Raw genomic sequence first — 23,157 nt, forward strand, 5'->3', positions numbered from 1 at the left:
AGTCGTTAAGTCATGTCGCCATAAGATTTTTCACATCGAGCGTGAAGACGCTGCTTAACAAATGAAGCTTGTAAAACCCCAGTAAATGCCTTTGTCGCATCTAAACTTGATTAGGGAAACTGCCGATATTGTAGTGTTGGGAAAAACTTTGGACCGGTTGTAAAGGGTGCATAATACTGCTGCTTGTCAAGTTACGATCTTAATTATAGTGTTTATTTTGATAATGTTACAGATATATGCCATCTTATGTCATACTGTCATTTAATTTCATTTTCCTTTGGGGTTCGGGTTAGAATAGTTCCTCAGTACCCCTAGCTTGTCGTAAAAAGCGACTAAATCGGACGGTCTCTCGGATGAGAGAGCAAAAACTGAGGTATCGTGTCACAGCAGGTGTGACACGATAAAGATATAACCTGCCTAAAGGCCGTAAGTGCCGAACATAGGCCTACATTTTCAGCCCTTCACCGGCAATGGTGACGTCTCCATATAAGTGAAATATTCTCGAGATGGACGTTAAACAATAGTCATTCATTTATTTAATTGTGTTATATCGTTGCATTCCTCTTCTTACCGTTGTAATGTGCCTTAGACTGCTTTGTTTTATGTAAGGCGCTATATAAATTTCATTATCATTATTATATTATCATTATTAGCTCACCTTTGGATTTTGAGGTGATCTGAACGTTAAACGTGTAAAAATGCGATTCTAATTTTATACATTGAATAATCAAAAAATAAAATAATATGAGTAGATAAAGAAAAAAAATGTTTCTCATATTGTTGGCTGAAAAGGTGTGTTTAAGGCTTTATTTCTACTTTTGCAAAGCAGGGGGATCTGGGACATTGAATCCTACGAAAGCCGATAGGTGCCAGGGTATAAAATTAATATTTATTTATCTGACAGCCGCCACTTAATTTAACTGACGGTCGCCACTTATTATCTGGCGTACGCCAGTTAATTTATATGGCGGCCGCCACTTAATTTATACATGGCGGCGCTGATGGATTATTTTGGAAAGATTTAGAATAGTACGCAAATACGAAGCATAGTTTTCCAAATTGTAGGGACAGTCGGAGGAGAAATTGTCTTCTGCAATTGTTGACAAGCAGAAAATAAACCTATAATGTTTCTTTTACCCAAACTTCGTACTCCTAAATTGGAAAGAGGGGGCTCCGTTCATCCTTCATTTCATAAATTTATCCATTATTACATTTTAACCATTCATTACTAACACCAAAAGAGTGGGATGGGGGCCAGTCCACCAATTAATTTTATTTCACATCTGAAAATAACTTAGTTTGCATGTGAAAATAACAGAAATTGAACGTTGATAAAAAAAAATGTAGGATCAGCCCGGTGGTTCTACGTATTTAACAGCACAATTGGAAAACAATGATTTATTGCTCTTATATATATATATATATATATATATATATATATATATATATATATATATATATATAAAATACTAAGCAATTGGGAGGTATTGCACCCCTTTCATTTTGAGAGAGAGATAGAGAAAGAGAGAGGAGTTGAATAGCTGGTGACAGCCATATAAATCTTTAAATTATAAATCATTTAAAGTAACAGGTGGCAGCCATATAATAAGTGACAGCTGCCAGTTAAATCAAGTGGCGGCCGCCACATCAATTAAGTGGCGGCCACTAGTTACTTGAATATTATTTCTATACCCTGACATCTATCGGCTTCCGTAAAATCCACATACTATAGTATCCGTCATTTGAATAAGTCTGATGATTGGTAATACCGATGAAAATAGTTTAAATGTCTACGATGTAACTAGACGACTGATGTCTTCAAATCTCTAATGTTCTGGAGCTTCATCCATGGGACCCCACCATTCAGGACTTCGCCTTAGAACCATTGTGACCTCATGGTGTGATTTCCTGACCCCAGTCTAATCAGTTTAAAATGGCAACCCTAAATTAAAATTCTGGATCCTGGACTTCGTATTGGCTCCACCTCTCTCATCTCTACAACGTGACTTATCAATATTGGAAATTTCGCATAAACAATCTGTTTTCATTTTATCTACATTTAGAACGAGAACCTTTACTACTGAGGATGGAACGATTCCTACAACATTGATGAACGTCCTGAATACAACTACAAATGTAACGAATACACTTACCACGCCTGTAGAACAAGGATCCGCCGATGTTGGAGTGATCATTGGAAGTGTCCTGGCCGTCGTTTTTGTACTCTGCATTTTACTAGCAGTCGTTGTCTGGAGATGGAGATGCAGGATAAGATACCAAAGTGTATCCAGTATGTTGAATTAAATACGCTTGTCAAAGGAAATTCGTGTATATGATATTAAGCAATTCATTTTGTTTGATATCTTGGTAACTCTTTCACCTTTTTCTTCGTAGGAGAAGATCCAAAGCCGGTCCATTGGGGTAAGATAATTTCAAATTAATTTATAGGAAACAGTAGTACAGGTTATATATGATATACATGTAAGCCTTTTTGAACTCCTTATATTTTGTCAGCATTTTTTTCGTTTGGAATACATAGAGAGTAGGTTTATACACATTATATTTATTACACATGATAAATCAATTTTGCAATCGGTGTTTCCTAGAAAAGGAAAATTGAATAAATACTTTTTTCGTGTCAAAATACAGTAAATGACAAGAAATGTCATGTTTATTCGATTAACATTACAAGGAAATTGAGAATAGCAACTGACTAACATTTAAATTCGTACGCATATTATACCAAAATTCAAAGCCATGGTACGAACATCAGTTGTTAAATATCGTATCATCATATATTGTTCTTTTAAGTTTCTCTCTGTATATCATCTAATCTATGCATATACCAATTTGATGAATGGCGATAATCGTACCACATACACGTCACAAGGTATGTGCCACCATTAGTAACTAAAATGCATTTCATATCATTTATATTGAATAACTTAATAGGGAATCGTTTCGGTAGGTTAATAATTGGAGTCCTGGTTTTGAGGAAGTTTACGGCATTGATAAATTACATTTGTAGACTGTGCAGATATAATTGTCATTGTACTATTTCCCCCAATCCATTTTTGGTTGTTCAATACATTCTTAGTGATTGACTCAACATTTCGCAAATTTTATGGTCGTTATAACGATCTAGTTCGTCAAAACAGTCTATCATTCGCTCAAATGCTGTCTGACGTGTTTCATACCGACTATTAGGCTGTTCTTATCACGATATAGGGCTTACAGCGAATGTGACCAGTCGACAGGGGATGCTTACTCCTCTGAGGCACCTGTTTCCATCTCTGGTGTGTCCAGGGGTCCGTGTTTGCCCAACACTCTATTTTGTATTGCTTATAGGGGTTATGAGATTGGTCACTGACAATTATCTTCACATTTCATTTGTGGACAATGCTATTTGAAACCTGATCAATTAGCATAACATTGAACGGTAGTTGATTTGTTGTATATTTCAAAACTTGGATTGGTAATGAGTCTTTCACAACTATATTGATAATGACTAGACACGAGGAGATCTTTCGTTTGATTATTTAATCCGGCATAGCAATAAAAAATGTAAATGTCAATTATTGCTCTAATTTATCAAACATATTTGAGATATTCAGAATATAATGTTACACCTCTCTACCCCATATTTAAGGGACATGCCATTGAAATTTCATATCGTCAAAACGTGTTCTAATTATCTGCAAATTATATTCTATGTTTAATAAAACGTTTTTAACATAAATAGGATATTTAGTTTCAGGAACCGACTCTAAAATTTCTCAAAAGGTAGAGTACTTCTGACCAATTTATGTCCGATAATACTTTACTACAAAATATGTGAAAGCATAACGTTTCGTACAATACCACACACACACACACACACAAACACACACACACACACACACACACACACACACACACACACACACACACACATCTATCTATCAATCAATCAATCTATCTATCTATGTATCTATCTATCTATCTATCTATCTATATATATATATATATTCATTATATAGGACTCACTACACCGTCAACCTAACGAGACCCAAAATACACATGTAAACACTAAGTCAAAGTGAGACCTAGGCTTGCTTTATATAATAATGTTAATGTGTATGTCTCGAAAACATAATCTATCAATTCAACTGAGAAAAAATGAATTATACTGATCTGAAATCAGTCCCATTGATGTTGTATGACACATCGAATACTATCCCAATACTTGTACATCGGATATGACGTGACAATGGGACCTTGACGGGGGATTGTAAATGCACACCACCAACGCTGAGGAAACCGAGGGAGTTCCAGAATAATCTGTGAGACCAGAATGAGTCCCCTGTCTTGCTTCAAGCTCCCGTTTTAAGTTAATGTTGACTTCAATCACCTTATCATTGAAACCTGGTGGCACGACTAATGGTGGACGGCGAAACCACTGGCTTACGATCCCACGCCGAGTGCTTATGCTTCCCGCAATGGAAACAATATTGCGAGATAGTTCATCACTGCTGTACTGTTGCAAGTCATTTTCCCCGATATGTAGGAAGCACATGTTCAGAATCAGAGAAAAAATACAGTATTAAGTCGATTGTGTAAGATGCAAGAGTTTCATGCCGCCCCGCGTCCACATAAAAACATTTAATCGATCACCATTCAAACCAACGTTTCCCATCGCAGAGAAGTTCCCCATATACTGTTTAACCCGTCGAATAAAGGAATGCCCAGTCAAACAAACATTTGGTGCAAGGTGAAGATAACAAACAGTGATCAATCTCACAACTCCTACAGGCAATACAAAATAGATAGTTGGGCAAACACGGACCCCTGGACACACCAGAGGTGGGACCAGGTGCCCAGGAGGAGCAAGCAACTCAGTCATCTCTGAAGGCATAAATTTAAACAATTAACAGTAAAAAAAATATCATATAACTCACTTTGCATACGAGGTGAACCACTTCAGAACGGTTTCCTAATGTCGTAATATATCTAATCATAGAGTGAATACAATTCAAATATCAAATTAATTTTTGTGTACATAAAATAACTTCAACAGTCTTTGCACCCCAAGCAAACACAAACAAATGATCAACGGGTCCTAACGGTGCGCTGTGATTCGTCATCCATGTGATAGGCTATGTAACGCCCATAATTCAAAACATTACAACATCTCTGTTTGTCTGATCGGAAATTGCCACCCAAGACAGCTATGATAAGAAAACATATCAATATGAGTCATCCCCCTAACAAGGGGGGGGGGGGGGGGGCTCAAATAGAAAAACATTCATACCCTATATCCATCAAACTTGAAAAATCAAGTTTAACATTTTATACAAAACATACATTTAACATATCTTACTTATCCTATATATACACAATAGAAAATACACGTTAGGTAAAAGTCATTATCTATCATAATTACATATTTTCATTCCTTAATTGATTCAGAAAAAAGGTAATGCAGGCTATATATGTTAGCAGTATTTTTGAACCCATAAATTCCAGAATTATTCATATTTTATAAAACGTGAAGTATCCTGTTTTTTCATATACTTGAGGTCATATCTACTAAATTTCTATATATTTGCCTCTGCAATTTACAGTTATTCTAAGGACATTCACCGTTTTACCTTGTTTTATATTGCTATAAAACTTTAGGAATGGGTTTTAATTTTTCTTTGTAGACAAAGATACCGGTCGGTTTAAAATCAGTTAGATTATTTCAACTTAATTGATAGAAAATAGCAATACAGACTATGTATGATAGTAGCCTTTTTGGATCAAATAGATTCAAGAACTATCAATCTTTTATGAAAAATCATGTATCATTTTATTCTAGTCCTGGAATAGTGTGTTCTGCATTTCCCATATTTTGACTCTGACATTTACAGTTACTGTAAGGACGCTTGTCAAAGGAAATGCATGACTATGTTTTAATCAATTTACCTTTGTTTTATATCACTTTGACACGTTAGGAATTTAATTCTTACCTTTTTCTTTGTAGTCCAAGATTCAGAGATGGGTGATAAGAATAATATTATCTTAAATTAATTCAAAGGAAATAACAGTGCAAAATATCTCTGATCGCAGCTTTTTCTGACCCCATAAACTTCAGAATTAATAACTTTTAAAAAAGGACAAATTATCCTATTGTTTCATATATGATTACGGTCATAAGTACTTTGTTTTCTTATAATGTATCGATGAACTTTACAGTTATTTTACGGAAGTTTCCCACATGAAATGCATGTGCATGATATGAATAGAATTACCGTTGTTTTATGGTACTATCATCTTCCAGGATTTTAATTCTTACATTTCCTTTGTAGACAAAGATCAAAAGCAGGTCGAAATTGGTAAGGTTTTATTAAAAGAAATTAATTTGACTTTTAAAACACAATTCGATTGCTTTATCTGACTATGTCATTATTATTTATATCGTATAAACAAAATAGTCGTTTCGTCACGAGATATAACATCTTCGAAATGACTTCACAATAGGAGAATATCAGTCCGGGTCAAATACAATTCATATTTTCTTTCAAAGTATTCATCACATAAGATCAAAAACAGTTTAATAACTTAAATTACTAGGAATAAAAGTTATTTATCCTCATCTCATACCACAGAAAGTAAGTTGTGACAGTTTACACTATTTTACAAAACCTCTTTTCGGTTTGCAATGCGTAAACTGCTCAAACTAACTTGATATCGAATAAGATGAGTGAAATTACTTTCATTTCCTAATCAATTCAGCAAATACATACTGCAAAATATGTATGTTTGCAGCATTTTTGGACCTAATAAATTTCAGAATTGTCAAGCTTTTATGAAAAACTATGTATCCTCTTATTCTATAACTGGAGTCATATCTTCTGCGTTTTCCATTATTTTTTCTCTGAAGTTAGAGTTATAATATGTTTACGGTGTGACCGTTGAGACGAGCGAAGATCCATGACATCTTACAACACGACTTGAGGCAATTCATTTAACACGGGAAATATAACGCGGTTGATGTAAACAGTGTATTGTGACGTTATCATTAATTGCGATTGTTTTTCTTTAAAATCAAGCAATAATCCACAACAAAAGGAACGAAGATATTGAAAGCTTATCTGAAATTTAAAATCATTTGAAGTACTTTCCAAACTATGTATTTGTTTTATCTACGGGGTTGTCATTGAAGTATTCCGCAGTGACGGCGACATTTTTCCGGAAGCATTATGGGTAGTCCCCATCATTTTCAGCTGATGAAGAGCAAATCACGTGACTCAATTGCATAATCATTGGAGCGAGCTTGTCGCGTCACTTGGCGACACAAGCTTCGCTCGCTATAATTACATTTGTGAAAGGAAATGCATGACTATGATTTTAATCAATTTAAACTTGTTTAATATCGTTGTGATACATTAGGAATGTAATTCTTGCCATTTTCTTTGTAATCCACGACTCAGAATCGGATGATAAGAGTAAGATTATCTTAAATTAATTCACAGGAAATAACAATGCAGGATATTTATGGTCGCAGCTTTTTCGGACACCATGCACTTTAGAATTAAAAGGCTTTGAAGAATGATAAAACATTTGAAATATTTGATTATGTCTACCGCGTTTTCTTATAATTTGCCTCTGAATTTATAGTTAATTTAAGGTGATTTGTCATTGAAATTACATGTACAAGATATTGTTTATATTACCTTTGCTTCAAATTACCGGAATAATTTAGGAATTTAATACTTACCCTTCCTTTGCAGACAAAGATCCAGAGCAGGTCGAAATTGGTAAGGTTTTATTAAAGATACTTAATTTTACTTGTAACACACAATTCGATTGCTTCATTTGACTTTGTCAATATTATCTATATCGTATAAACAAAATAGTCGTTTAGTCACGAGATATAACATCTTCGAAATGACTTCACAATAGGACAATATCAGTCCGCGTCACATACAATTCATATTTTCTTTCAAAGTATTCATCACATAAGATCAAAAAAACAGTTTAATAACTTAAATTACTAGGAATAAAAGGTATTTATCCTCATCTCATACCACAGAAAGTAAGTTGTGGCAGTTTACACTATTTTACAAAACCTCTTTCTGGTTTGCAATGCGTAAACTGCTCAAACTTTCTTGATATCGAATAAGATCAGTGAAATTACTTTCATTTCTTAATCAATTCAGCAAAAACGTACTGCAAAATATGTATTTTTGCAGCATTTTTGGACCTAATAAATTTCAGAATTGTCAAGCTTTTATGAAAAACTATGTATCCTCTTATTCTATAACTGGAGTCGTATCTTCTGCATTTTCCATTATTTTTTTCTCTGAAGTTAGAGTTATAATATGTTTACGGTGTGACCGTTGAGACGAGCGAAGATCCATGACATCTTACAACACGACTTGAGGCAATTCATTTAACGCGGGAAATATAAAGCGGTTGATCTAAACAGTGTACTGTGACGTCATCATTAGCTGTGATTGCTTTTCTATAAAATCAAATAATAATCCACAACAAAATGAACAAAGATATTGGAAAGCTTATCTGGAATTTAAAATCATTTGTGGTACTTTCCAAACCATGTATTTGTTTTATCTACGGGGTTGTCATTGAAGTATTCCGCAGTGACGGCGACATTTTTCGAAAGCATTATGGGTAGTCCCCATCATTTTCAGCTGATGAAGAGCAAATCACGTTACTCAATTACGTAATCATTGGAGCGAGCTCGTCGCGTTGCTTGGCGACACAAGCTTCGCTCGCTATAATTACATTTGTGAAAGGAAATGCATGACTATGATTTTAATCAATTTAAACTTGTTTAATATCGTTGTGATACATTAGGAATGTAATTCTTGCCCTTTTCTTTGTAATCCACGACTCAGAATTGGATGATAAGAGTAAGATTATCTTAAATTAATTCATAGGAAAAAACAATGCAGGATATTTATGGTCGCAGCGTTTTCGGACACCATGCACTTTAGAATTAAAAAGCTTTGAAGAATGATAAAACATTTGAAATATTTGATTATGTCTACCGCGTTTTCTTATAATTTGCCTCTGAATTTATAGTTAATTTAAGGTGATTTGTCATTGAAATTACATGTACAAAATATTGTTTATATTACCTTTGCTTCAGATTACTGCAATAATTTAGGAATTTAATACTTACCTTTCCTTTGCAGACAAAGATCCAGAGCAGGTCGAAATTGGTAAGGTTTTATTAAAGATACTTAATTTTACTTGTAACACACAATTCGATTGCTTTATTTGACTTTGTCAATATTATCTATATCGTATAAACAAAATAGTCGTTTAGTCACGAGATATAACATCTTCGAAATGACTTCACAATAGGACAATATCAGTCCGCGTCACATACAATTCATATTTTCTTTCAAATTATTCATCAGATAAAATCAGAAACAGCTTAATACATTCAATTATTAGGAATAAAAGTTATCTATCCTCGTCCCATATGACATAAAGTAAGTTGTGACAGTTTACACTATTTTATAAAACCGCTATGCGGTTTACAATGTGTAAACTGCCCAAACTTACTTTATATCGTATAAGATGAGTAAAATTCCTTTCATTTCTTAATTAATTCATCAAAAGAGTACTGCAAAATATGTATGTTTGCAGCATTTTTGGACCTAATAAATTAAAGAATTGTCAAGCTGTTATGAAAAACTATGCATCCTCTTATTCTATAATTGGAGTGATATCTTCTTCATTTTCCCATATTCAGCGGGTTGAAAATAGTAAGACTTTTTTTCAACTTAATTTTACTTGTTACACATGTTTTGAATGGTTCATTTGACTTGATCAACATTATCTTTATCATATGAACAAAGTAGATGTTTAGTCCCGATATATGACGTCCTAGGAATGACTTCACAATACGACAATATTGGTCCGCGCTACAGAGAATTAATATTTTCTTCATAATTATTCATAAAATAACATCAAAAATAGTTTACAAAATTGAATTATAAGGAATGAAAGTAATTTTCCTCATTTTATACGATATAAAGTAAGTTGAGACAATTTACACTATTTCATAAAACGTCTTCACGGTTCATAATGCTTAAACTGCCCAAACTTACATTATTTCGTACAAAATATGTAAAAATTACTTTCATTTCTTAATACGGGATATCGGAACTAGAAAATTTTGGAACTCTTCAGAAAATGAAGTTACGAAAATTAAACATCACTTGGGCAACTCTTGTATACAAAATAGTGATGGCTAAAGACGACTCATTTCTGATACAAAAATATCTACCTGGTTTGTAAGTTATTTTGTACAATGTTGTAAGTGAATGCCCTAGTACCAAAAAACTTGAGTTATTGCATTAAATTCTGATGTTTAAAAACGAAGATTAAAAAAACAATTTCCTCTATATACGTATGTGGATATTTACTTAATGAGATTCAGTTTCTTGAGTCATTAAAACAACCAACCGCATTAAAATGATATACATAATTCCAATTTATGCCTCGATTCCCAGATACATACATACAGTGTTCAACATGTAGCACCCCCCCCCGTCACTTCTACCCCCCCCCTACGTTTCCTTGACATGTGATGTATTTATCGTGTTATTACCATTTACAATGTTTGGTGTTTATTACATGCAAAGATCGATTTATTAGCTTGTCACTTCTTATGATGGCGATGAGATGTAGTAGAAATACAAGTACTGAACTCGTACATGCATTGAAGAATACCCCCCCCCCCTCCCTTTTGAGTTTACGATTTTGGGGTTTGGGCAGAATTGTTTTTCTTGCTAAAAAAATTCTTCATATATAATGGCACCATATTTCTCCGTTTGCTTCTCACCCCAAAACTTTGAAATATCCCTGGACTCACTATATCTGATAGTAATTATTGATAACTAGGTGCTTGTATATTGAAAGTTGCATAAGTTAGGCAGAAAACGTGATCTCGTAGGACATACTAAATATCAAAACCACGACGGAATCGGAGACGAAATAATGGCTCCAATATTCCGTATTGATTCATAAGAAAGTAATGCGTAGTATGTATGTTTGTAACATTTCGTAGGTCACAATATATTTAAGAATTAGCTAGCTTTCATAAAAAAAAGAAAAACTAAGTATTCTTTCAGTTTATAACTGGAGCCATGTTCTCGGCATTTTCATATAATTTGACTCAGAAATTGACAATTAATCTAAATTGGATGATAAGAGTAAGTGAATCTTCAATTAATTCATAGGAAATAGCAGTGCATAGTACCTATGATAACAGTTTTTGTTATTAAAACAGGGTAGACTTCAGAATCATTAAACTTTCAAGGATGACTTATAAACCTATTTTTTACAATTGGAGTCATGTGCACTGCATTTTCTTATAATATATCTCTGAACAGTTATTACAAAAACTTTTTTCACAGGAAATACATGTAGATGATATTTTTCAAATCACGTTTGTTGTATATTAATGCGATCTTTTAGGAATTTAACCTTTGCCTTTTCTTTGTAGACGAAGATCCAGAGTGGGATCAAATTAGTCAGATTTTTTTTAATAATTTTATTTTACTTGTAATACAGAGTTCCATTCGTTAATTTGATTTTATCAATATTCTCTATACCGTATAGACAAAGAAGCCGGTTAGTCCCCATATATGACGTCGTAGAATGACTTCACATTACGACAATATTGGTCCACGCCAGATGGAATTTATATTTTATTTAGAATTATTCATCAAATAATATCAAAAAACAAACAGTTTAATAAACTGAATTGTGACGATCTAGTTCGCCAATACAACTTATCATTGGGTCAAATGCTGTCTGATGTGTTTCATACCGACTGTTAGGTCGTTCTTGGCACACTAATTTTGACTACGGGTAGCTCCGTTTATCTGATCAGGATATATTGATCACGGCGGGTGTGACCGGTTGACAGGGGATGCTCCGGTGTGTCCAGGGTTCGTGTTTGCCTAATTATCTATTTTGTAGTGCTTATAGGATTGGTGAGATTGGTCACTGTTCGTTAAATTCACATTTCATCAGGATTGAAAGTAATTTTCACAAATTTTATAGAATATAAAATAAACCGGATCACACACTGTGAAATCCACAGTATCAAAGAACGATACATTGATGGGTATATAATAAAGTATCATACATGTAATACATGGTCCTTTAAGTTTGTCTTCATATACCATTTAATGTATATATTATTGTGATGAATGACGACATTCGCATTACATTCATGTAACAAGGCTTATACCACTATTAGTAACTGTAATGCATTTCATATCACGTATACGAACAATTTATTTGGAAATCGTTTTTGTATGTTTAAAAGTGGAGTTCTGGCCTGGATTTCTCGAACAAATCTTAACTCTAAACTCAGACTTAAGTCTAAGATTTTACTCAAATTTCTGAGTAAAATCTCAAATCTGGGAAAACTCAAATATTTGGATTTCTCAAAAAAATCTAAGATCGATTTATAACTCAGCTGAGATTAAATCTTGAGATACCTTCTTAGTAGTCTCAAATCTTATCTTACATCTCAAATATGGCGATCAAAAACAGATCACAACGTCGTCGCCGCCGGCATCGTCAACGTGTAGCCTATAACAGACGCGTGGATCGCGAAAATCCATTAGAAAATTTGTATGAAGTAGAGGTGCTTAAGAGGTACCGATTTAGTACTGATACAGTTCTTTACATCACTGGTTTGCTCGCCCCTTCTCTTACACGCGAAACTCTGAGGAGTTGCGCTCTACCACCCCTTCTTCAAGTCCTCGTAACACTGAGATTTTTAACGACTGGTGGGTTTTACTCCCTTATTTCGGACACCTTTGCCTCTCTTTCCCCACATTCCATATGAAGAGCAGTAAGAGACGTGTGCCGTGGTTTGTGCTGGGTGGCAAGACAATTTATCAACATGCTGACAGGTCCAAGAATGGTACAAGTGAAACAAGATTTTTTTGCCATTGCAGGTAATTTAAACTTCCAACATCGACAAGTCAAGGGAAATAATTCTGCAACTCAGGTTATATCGTACCGCAAATCTTTCGTATTGAACAACAAACGTACATGTGTATACATACGTATTAGGAATGAAAACATTGCTTCACTTGTGATATATTATCGTGGTACAATGGATTGTTAAAAAAAAGTTTGATTTGATTCTGACACATAAATAAAGCAGATATTTGCGGAAGTATTCGTTTAATCCAATGTATGGGTGGATCTAGACTTAAAATGTTCAAGGAGAGTGTGGTTAGAAACGTTTATATGAAAGTCTAAAGATTGATAACGCATAATGCCGTCATTATTTGTACACAATTTAATCTCTATCAATTTGTCATAGGGTTTCCTAATGTATTAGGCTGCGTTGATGGCACCTACATCAAAATAAAAGCACCTTCCATCAATGAGTCAGATTATATATAAATCATAATTTCAATACCCAAGAATTGTACTTTAATATAATTTAGATTTCAAAATCTTTTAAAATTACTAGTTATAATTCGTTTCCACACGTGAAGTAATACACCATTTCATGTGTATTTCTACTATAGTCTGATCAATTAACAAGTGATCATGAGTTAAATATTATACATCTAAGTTTCCCAAATGTTCTGGGATGTGTTGATGGGACCTTCATCAAGCTGCAAGCACCACCAGAGAATGAACCAGACTATGTGAATAGGAAAGAATATCATTCTCTTAATGTGCAGGTATTCTGTGCTTTTAACCTTAGCATATTCATGAATCATATTCGATTTCACAACACAATATGGTATGAGTTTTTATAATGTATTCATAATTTAATTTATGCTACAACAGAAACAAGAGGGCCTATGGGCCACATTGCTCATCTGTGAAGATGGGCAACTAGTTAAACAAGTCTCAATTTACACAATATAACATGTTTTCATAACTTGAAGTTTTATGCTTAATAAATACTACTGTACAATGGCTAACTATTGCAAAAACAACACACATTCAATCAATAGATTAAAATATGGAATGTCAAAGATGACAACAATGATGAAGACAACAAAGATAGACTGAAAAGCTCACACCAACTAGCAGTTCACATGAGCGAAACATAACACATATTACCTGGTGGCATTTAACATATCAACTTTATCACTATATTGCTAATACAGGAACATACCGAAACGCTACAATAATGTCCATAAAATACCATCTTCGCAGGCCAAGTGTCTGATTCTCTTACTCTCATGAGAGTAAGTAAATCGGACACTTGGTTAGCAAAGATGATGAAATACAACAGTTGATTCATTGTACACAAATACCCCGGTATTCAAAAACTTCCTATATACATTTCAGGATATAACCTATATGATGGTTCAAACATTTTGCATGCAAGCTCATACATCTAGTTTGAATGTAATAGCATAGAAGACTATTACCAAACAAATATGACATAAATTACTGTCCAATAAACTGACAGTTAAAACTTGTTTTTGCAATGATAATTTGAATTAATTCTTTATAAAATAACGATTTCAGACTATATGTGATGCTAAGTGTAGAATCCCAAACTGTGTTGCAAAATGGCCAGGAAGCGTACACGACAGTAGGATATTTAGAGACAGCCGTATCTCCTTTGCCTTCGAAAATGGTATTTATCATCAATTAAGAATTTTATAGGCTTTGGGATAGTACCAATACATTAGTCTGTACAATATTTTTTCAATATCAACAGGAAAATACAAAGGTTTCCTTCTTGGTGACTCGGGATACCCCTGCAAGCCCCATCTTATGACGCCATTTCCTGTTCCCTCTACTCCAGCAGAAGTCAAATTCAACAACTGCCATGCTAAAACAAGAGTTCTCATTGAACAAACTTTCGGAATTCTTAAGAAACGATTTTCATGTTTGTCCACTGGCCTACGCACAACTCCAGACAAGGCATGTAGTATCACTTTGGCATGTGCAGTCTTGCGCAACATTGGTATTGAAAGAAATGATATCTTAGATTTAGACGAATTATTTGTAAACAAGGAGGATGTTAGTTTTGATGTTGGGGACCAAAGAGATGGCAAACATGTTAGGGATTATATTTGTCAGGCATTTTTTTTCTTGAAATAAAACAGGTTATCTATTACTAATAGTAAAGGTTTGGACGATATACAGAAAAAAAGATAGGATCGGTTTTTTTTCTTCTTAAATGATGACTATTAAAAGGGCATGGACACGATTTTAGCTGAAAATTTTCAAACTTTTATTTTTTCAGTTTTAATGTTTACATTGCTTAACTTTAAAGGTATTTCTAATAGTCAGCAAACATTCGAATGTCATTTGTCGAGATACATGGGAGATACAGAGGTCACAAGTCCTTGTTATGTAAACAAGGATTGTGTCATGTTTTGTTCATATAAGTTAAATATACTTGTAAAAGTTTTGGTAAAAGCAGATTTTGCATATTACAAGTTAATTCTGAACACAATTACACAATTTATAGAGTTTTTCACATCTCATTTTGTTTAAAACATATTTTCTATGAGTGAAATATTATCTCTCTCGACATTAAACAAGATAAAATAAATCAATATATTTAGCAATCTATAAGTATACGAAAACATGGCTCGGGCCTTGTTTACATAACAAATAATTGTGAGTACTGTATCTAACTTGTGACTCAACAACTGACACTCAAATTTTGGTTGACCATTAAAAATACAATGTACCTTAGTAATGCAATGGGAAAAATGAAATTTGAAAATTCTCGGCTCAAATTTCGTCCATGCCCCTTTGAAATATTCATTGAATATAAATACTCATTAATGCATCACAAAATTAAATGTTGGAATGCATCAAAACAAAGTATACATAATATTTTACATTAATTCATACAAATCAAGTATATCTTCCCAGCCATACTTCATGCCTTGTCTGGATTGTCTTGTATATTTCAAATTTTGTAAAAATAATAGCACCATACATTTTTCCAGATAACAACATTTTGATATTATAGATCAAAAACATTTAATATAATGTACAATAACATTCTGCCTATAAATAAATAGACAAAGTTTTACACACATATAGTCCTACTGAAACCCATATATATGTTAACAAGAAAATGATCTAGCAATGCGAACACCTACATCAAAGATGGAAAAAATATGGAAGATGAAGAAATCCTAAATAGTATTTGTAATGTACTTGTACATTCTTACTCTCGAATATCATTTTACTGTCCTACACATACATATACACAGAATATATACCAACCCTGTGAATCACAACAGAAACTAAAAATAACTAGTTCTAATTGTAACGGAGATCGTTATGGATGTTCCTCAATCTCTCACCATCACTAAAGAAGTGGTGCCATTGTGCTTCAGCACAACAAATCATTTTACATATACAGTTTTTATTGTATGAACCTATGATGTCAAAATCATTCCATTTTTTCTTTCATAAGGGAATTTATCGATTATATAAATATCTGCAAATCAAAGCAAAGCACATGTACATGCAGATTGATCATTTTGACCATATCAATCAATTGAAACTGTTAATATATATCCAAGATATAACATTCAAAATATTTCATAGAACAAGATGCCCATAGGCCACATTACCCACAAGCTTTGGTACCAAAAGACGGGTCTTGTCACATATCAATATGATTAATGACCCTGTTGTTCTTGAGAATATTTTTATAAGATTAATCCTATACATCACCATTGAAAAACTTTGATACGCTATTTTGGTCCCACACTACCCAAAAATACCATGATCTGAACAAACTCGAATCTATACTATGTCAGGAAGCATTCATAAAAAATTCAACTTTTCTGGGCCAGTGGTTCTTGAGAAGATTTTCAAATGATCCTAACTTAATTTTCCCTTCTCTTGAGGGAGCAGGGTCCTTCATTGGAATGAAATTCAATCCCCTTGAATGTAGGATGAGTTATGCCACTTTTGATTGAAAATGGGAATAGTGGTTCTTGAGAAGAAGATTTACAAAAGACATGCAATACATTTTTACTACTTCGTGCGCTTGAGCACTTTCTGAGAACACTCCCAGTTAAAAAAGTATTGGGGAGAAAAAGAAGAGGAAGAAACAGAGTAAAAAAAAATGCCTACTGCTCTGAACATGTATTGTCCTTCATTTTAGATTGCAAAAATTTCATTTTCATCCTATAATATTCTGTCTTTGTTTGGTAAGCCTCCCTTTCTGCCCGAAGGGTTAAGATATCTTCATCCTCCATCGTCTTCCGTCTCTTTGATGTGGATGGTGTTGGACCCAAGTCAATGACCTGACAGTTCACTGTTGCACTGGAACTGGCTACAATGATACATTTACACATTGTAGTACATAAATCATGAAATGGAAGTACAAGTTTTCAATTAATATCAGGTTCTGCAGCAGAATGGTAGCGAAACACAATTCAGTTAATGTATTTTGTATATGTATATCTTTTCTAGCCCAGTGGTTCAAGAGAAAAATATTTCTAAAGAATGTCCCTAAATATTGGCATGTAAAACGTTGACCCCCTATTGTAGGTCGAGGCGACTTACAACCATGGACCATGATTTTAACAAAATTGAATCTGCATTATGCAAGGAAGCAGTACTGCTTCGTCATGTAAATTTAAATTTTTCCAACCCAGCGGTTCTTGAGATGATTTTTTATTACCCCACCCCATATTTGCATTTCTACAATTAGCTCCCCTTTGTAAAGGGCATGGCCCTTGCATTGAACTAACGGGTGAACTAAATTAAATACATGTACATGTAAAAATGAAACCTTTATGAATTATTTCATATTCACATACATGTGGAGGCAATCTCAGATGAGGAAGCATGTTGCTGTGGCACCTCATTTGGCACAGAGTAAAGTATCACTGCAATGAAAAATAGTGTTAGTGTAAATAAACTTCGTTCCATCTCGACAACGTCATTATGCATTTTCTGTTGAACAACTGCATCTTTATAGTACTGTTTTTTTTATAATGGTACAAGTTTCAAGTTTGTTTAATAATGTATGGTTAAAGGTACATATGTTGTAAAATGAAATGTGGACTGGTTTTCAATGCATTTTTTTTTTTGGTGAGATGCAGAAAACTTTAGAAGACACAAGAATTGAAAAGAAGATTACAAGAATTATGTCAGTTAAGAGTTGCAAATAAATTGGGCCAAAATTAAATGTATTTGATTGATGCACATGTACTCCAACATACAACTTTCAAGGTTGGACATTTTATATCAAGAGAAAAAGTTTGGATTGCTAAGTGAGAATCATTCAATACATCATGGACATGGATAAATATTTTTTAAGGTATAATCTGGCATTTTTCAAATACATGCAGGTATTCATAAATGCATATTAAATTCCATTTTTGTAGAAATATAAAAAAAAGAAGTAACTTTTAAAAAATCTAACAGCGACATATACACATGGTAATTATCTTGTGCTAAATTATTGGCAAATATACATGGTGTGTTTGTGTATATCTGCATATATGCATGTGCGTACACACACATAAATGCATTCAATGTTCATTAAGACTGGGTATAGATATCGCAGGAACCGGTAACTTATACTATGCTACCCCCTAAATATTTTTTTTAAAAACCCACAACATTTTATTTGGGGATGGTATAGGCCTAGTATACACCCCATACTATTCAAAATTAACGGTTCATGTGTACATATATAATACACAAGTATAGTACTTATCTCAAAAACCTCGTAAGCTATGGTATATAATAACACGAGTTAATCTATAGCATAGTTTGCGAAGTTTTTAACACAGGCGTCTGTGGTATATTACGACTACTTCCTCGGTTAATCAAAACTCGAACTGTTCAAATTCGGAACCGCACTGGTACATATAACAAGTAATAAAGTGTTTGTGTAAAACACATTCGTCTTAATCATAGTGAGATAATATTTCCTATGATTAGAAATCAAGTTTATATAGGGGCAATGAAAATATACTCCCGTTGCAATCGAAGCAAGGTGTAGATTCTCCATTCGGGGGTAATCCTAAAAACTCGTATGATACGATGCTCCCGCTTCCGGTAAACAAAATGAGCAGATCGGTACCAATACAATTCGTCTCAATAACATGTATCAACAAACACTCGACTTAAATGATAATTATATGGATGTCAAAAATACTTAGGAAATTTTCGATTTTAATTAAGATTAATTTCATCCTATTAAATTATTTATTTAAAACATTATGCGTTTGTGCAATGTTCAGGAGATGTACTTCTTTTCAATAAAAGGAAACGTGCGCATTTATGGATTATTAGATACACATATTTCAGTACTTATGCATTGACGACTTGAGCGACTTCCCCCCACGCCGATTCCTTCACACGTGAGTTATTCACACACCCTGCCCCCTTCATTTTACCGAAAAGGCGGTCTTCTCTGCATCGGACCGCCTCCACCGAGGCCAAACACTCTCTCTCGGTCCAATTTGGTTTCCGTGCTTTAGGAAAGTCCTCCATCTTGACGTTATACGTGGCAGAAGACAAGCAGACAATTTGTTTACGAAAGATACAGCTGTGCGGATGTTACGTTTTTTGACAGACGGGCCACTTAGTGTCGTGAGGAATAAACTCAGCTGAGCAATAAGATTAACTCAGCTGAGATTTTACTAAGATCGTTTTGAGAAATGCAATTTGACCAAAATCTCAAATAAGATAAAAACTCAAACTTAAGTTGAAACTGAGTTTAAGATTTGAGATTTTTTCGAGAAATCCAGGCCTGGTTTTGATATACGAATTTCGATATACAAGTACTTGTTCTGCTTATGGTTGGTTTTAAAATCAAAGCAGGCTACTGACAAACATGTTGATGGTACAGGGTCGAACCGTCTTGTTTAGGTCAGCATTTAGCAACTTTTATGGTCGTTATAAATGCAAGGTAAAGATAACGAACAGTGATCAATCTCATAACTCCTATAAGCAATACAGAATAGATAGTTGGGCAAACACGGAGCCCTGGACACACCAGAGTTTGCCAACACAACCTATAATTGGGTCAAATACTGTCTGACATATTTCATATCAATTTTTAGGCCGTTCTTAGCACACCGATTTTGACTACGAATAGCTCTGTTTACCTCATGAAGATATAGGGCTCACGGCGGGTGTGACCGGTCGATAGGGGATGATTACTCCTCCTACGCACCTGATCACACCTCTGGTATATCAAGGGGTCCTTGTTTGCCAAACTCTCTATTTTTTGCATTTCTTATAGGAGTTATGAGATTAATCACTGTTCGTTATTTTCACCCTTATAGGAGTTATGAGATTGGTTACTGTTCGTTATCTTCACTTTTCATATGTAAAATGTACTGATGTGTGTTTTATTGTTCTGTTTCCAACAAACCGTTCTGTGTTGTTCTGTATATTCTTAGTATTTTACATTAGTGGACAATACTATATGAAATATAACATATCAATTTACATAACATTCGAAGCTATTTGATTTTGTTGTATATTTCAAAACTTGGATTGGTGAGGAGTTTTGAGCGGCTATAATGACAATAACTGGATACGTGGAGGTCTTCCGTTTGATTTTGTTTTCCCGCATAACAATAAATGCAATGTAGATGTCAATTCTAGACCTAGTTCATCAAGCAAACATATCTGATGTCTTCAGAATATGATTTGACACCTCTTTGTCCCATATTGAAGGGGCATGCCATTACAATTTTATACCGTCAAAAATACTTTCTGATTGTCTGCAAATTAGTTTCTACATTTAACAAACTGTTTTCAGTTTTCAACAGAAATAGAATATTCAGTTTCAGGAACCAGGTCTTAAATTTCTCAAAAGGGAGAATAATGCTAACGAATGTATGTCGGATATGTTTTTTGTGTTAAAATATGTTTAAAAGCACGACGTTTCGTACATCATCCCCATATATATCGTGTTTCATAATCAATGATCATTTTGCTGAAATCTGATTTAACAAAACGTCAATGAAGAAAAAAACATTGCTTCAATAATAGTAATTGATATATACAATGAAATGCAGGGACAATGAAGTACATTAGGTATATACAATTTCATCGTTTCGACAGTAGAAATGAAAATGTATAAATTCATTTCTTTGATTTATTGATTTGACCTGTAATTTGTTTGAGAACACTAGCCAACACATTTTGTCGCTTTGTATTGGGCCACTATTACGATCTTCACAGTGTCAATACATGGTTGACAGAAACAATCCGGACCTTCTGTTAGTTATACTTGAGGACAGTAAATATGAAAACTGGTGTTGCAACCATTTGTACTTGTCTTCGTTTTCTGGATCTCAATCCGAATCATGATAAGCAGATAAAGCTAGAACCGCAGCTAAGTTTTCTTCGGAAAGTTGTACGATAATTTAAGGCGACATTTCTATGGTGATTATTGAAAATATTTTCTCCGTTAAATGATTTGGCTATGCCTGACTTATTTCTAATGATTAGATATTTAGTTCAAGGAATCATCAACTCATCAATAAAGACAAAGAAAATCATTTTGCGATGCATGGATTCCTCAGCTTGCAGTTAATTGTTATCAGAACCATCCGATTTCGGATGCCCTGTTAACGCTCTTAACGGAATCAGTAAAACAGGTTCTGAACTACTATATCCTATTGGATTGACAAGTGGTATGTTTTCATATTAATCAAAGTATATATTAAGGGATATATCTTAAGTTGGTTTTTTACTTGATCTCGGGGCGCTTGAGTCGTAGTTGATGTTATCTATTTGAGTCGTAGTTGATGTTATCTATTTGAGTCGTAGTTGATGTTGCCTATTTGAGTCGTGATTGATGTTATCTATTTGAGTCGTGATTGATGTTATCTATTTGAGTCGTGATTGAAATTATTTATTTGAATCGTGATTGATGATATCTATTTGAGTCGTGATTGATGTTATCTATTTGAGTCGTGATTGATGTTATCTATTTGAGTCGTGATTGATGTTACCTATTTGACTCGTGATTGATGTTATCTATTTGAGACATAGTTGATGTTATCTATTTGAGTCGTGATTGATACTATCTATATGAATTGTAGTTGATGTTATCTATTTGAATCATAGTTGAAGTTATCTATTTGAGTCGTATTTGGTGTTATTTATTTTGGTCGTAGTTGATGTTATCTATTTGACTCGTAGTTGATGTTATCTATTTGAATCGTGATTGACGTTACCTATTTGAGTCTGATTGATGTTATCTATTTGAGTCGTGATTGATGTTATCTATTTGAGTCGTGATTGATGTTATCTATTTGAGTCGTGATTGATATTATCTATTTGAATCGTGATTGATGTTATCTATTTGAATCATGATTGATGTTATCTATTAGAGTCGTGATTGATGTTATCTATTTAAGTCGTGATTGATGTTATCTATCTGAGACATAGTTGATGTTATCTATATGAGTCGTAGTCGATGTTATCTATTTGAGTCGCAGTTCATGCTATCTATCTGAGTCCTGATTGATATTATCTATTTGAGTCGTGATTGATGTTATCTATTTGAGTCGTAGTTGATGTTACCTATTTGATTCGTGATTGATGTTAACTATTTGAGTCGTGATTGATAATATCTATTTGAGACATAGTTGGTGTTATCTATATGAGTCGTAATTGATGTTATCTATTTGAGTCGTGGTTGATGTTATCTATTTGAGTCGTAGTTGATGTTATCTTTTTGAGTCGTGGTTGATGTTATCTATTTGAGTCCTGATTGATGTTATCTATTTAAGTCGTAGTTGATGTTATCGATTTGAATCGTGATTAATGTTATCTATTAGAGTCGTGATTGATGTTATCTATTTGAGTCTTGGTTGATGTTATCTGATTGAGTCGTAGTCGATGTTATCTATTTGAATCGTGATTGATGTTATCTTTTTGAGTCATAGTTGATGTTATATATTTGAGTCGTGATTGATATTATCTATTTGGGTCGTGATTGATGTTATCTATTTGGGTCGTGATTGATGTTATCTTTTTGGGTCGTGGTTTATGTTATCTATTTGAGTCCTGGTTGATGTTATCTATTTGATTCGTAGTTGATGTTATCTATTTGAGTTGTACTTGATGCTATCTATTTGGGCCGTGGTTGATGTTATCTATTTGAGTCGTAGTTGATGTTATCTATTTGAATTG

At 33.7% G+C, this 23,157-nt stretch overlaps 2 protein-coding genes and 1 pseudogene across 2 annotated transcripts in view; all 3 read left to right on the forward strand.

Moving 5' to 3' along the window:
- The window catches only part of LOC130053657 (uncharacterized), a 32,825-nt gene extending 21,530 nt beyond the window's left edge, over positions 1-11,295 (forward strand). Inside the window, exons 5-10 of the mRNA XM_056161036.1 lie at positions 2,064-2,290; positions 2,395-2,421; positions 6,330-6,356; positions 7,755-7,781; positions 9,183-9,209; positions 11,291-11,295. Of these exons, the coding sequence (XP_056017011.1) occupies positions 2,064-2,290; positions 2,395-2,421; positions 6,330-6,356; positions 7,755-7,781; positions 9,183-9,209; positions 11,291-11,295 (340 nt within the window). The remainder of the gene's footprint in view (positions 1-2,063; positions 2,291-2,394; positions 2,422-6,329; positions 6,357-7,754; positions 7,782-9,182; positions 9,210-11,290) is intronic.
- Positions 1-23,157, forward strand: part of LOC125673012 (uncharacterized) — a 1,263,960-nt gene that overhangs the window by 259,309 nt on the left and 981,494 nt on the right. The gene's annotated exons all lie outside the window — the stretch shown is intronic.
- Positions 12,551-15,105, forward strand: LOC125665446 (putative nuclease HARBI1; annotated as a pseudogene).

This window comes from Ostrea edulis, chromosome 3 (genome assembly GCF_947568905.1).
Source record: "Ostrea edulis chromosome 3, xbOstEdul1.1, whole genome shotgun sequence".
NCBI lineage: Eukaryota > Metazoa > Mollusca > Bivalvia > Ostreida > Ostreidae > Ostrea > Ostrea edulis.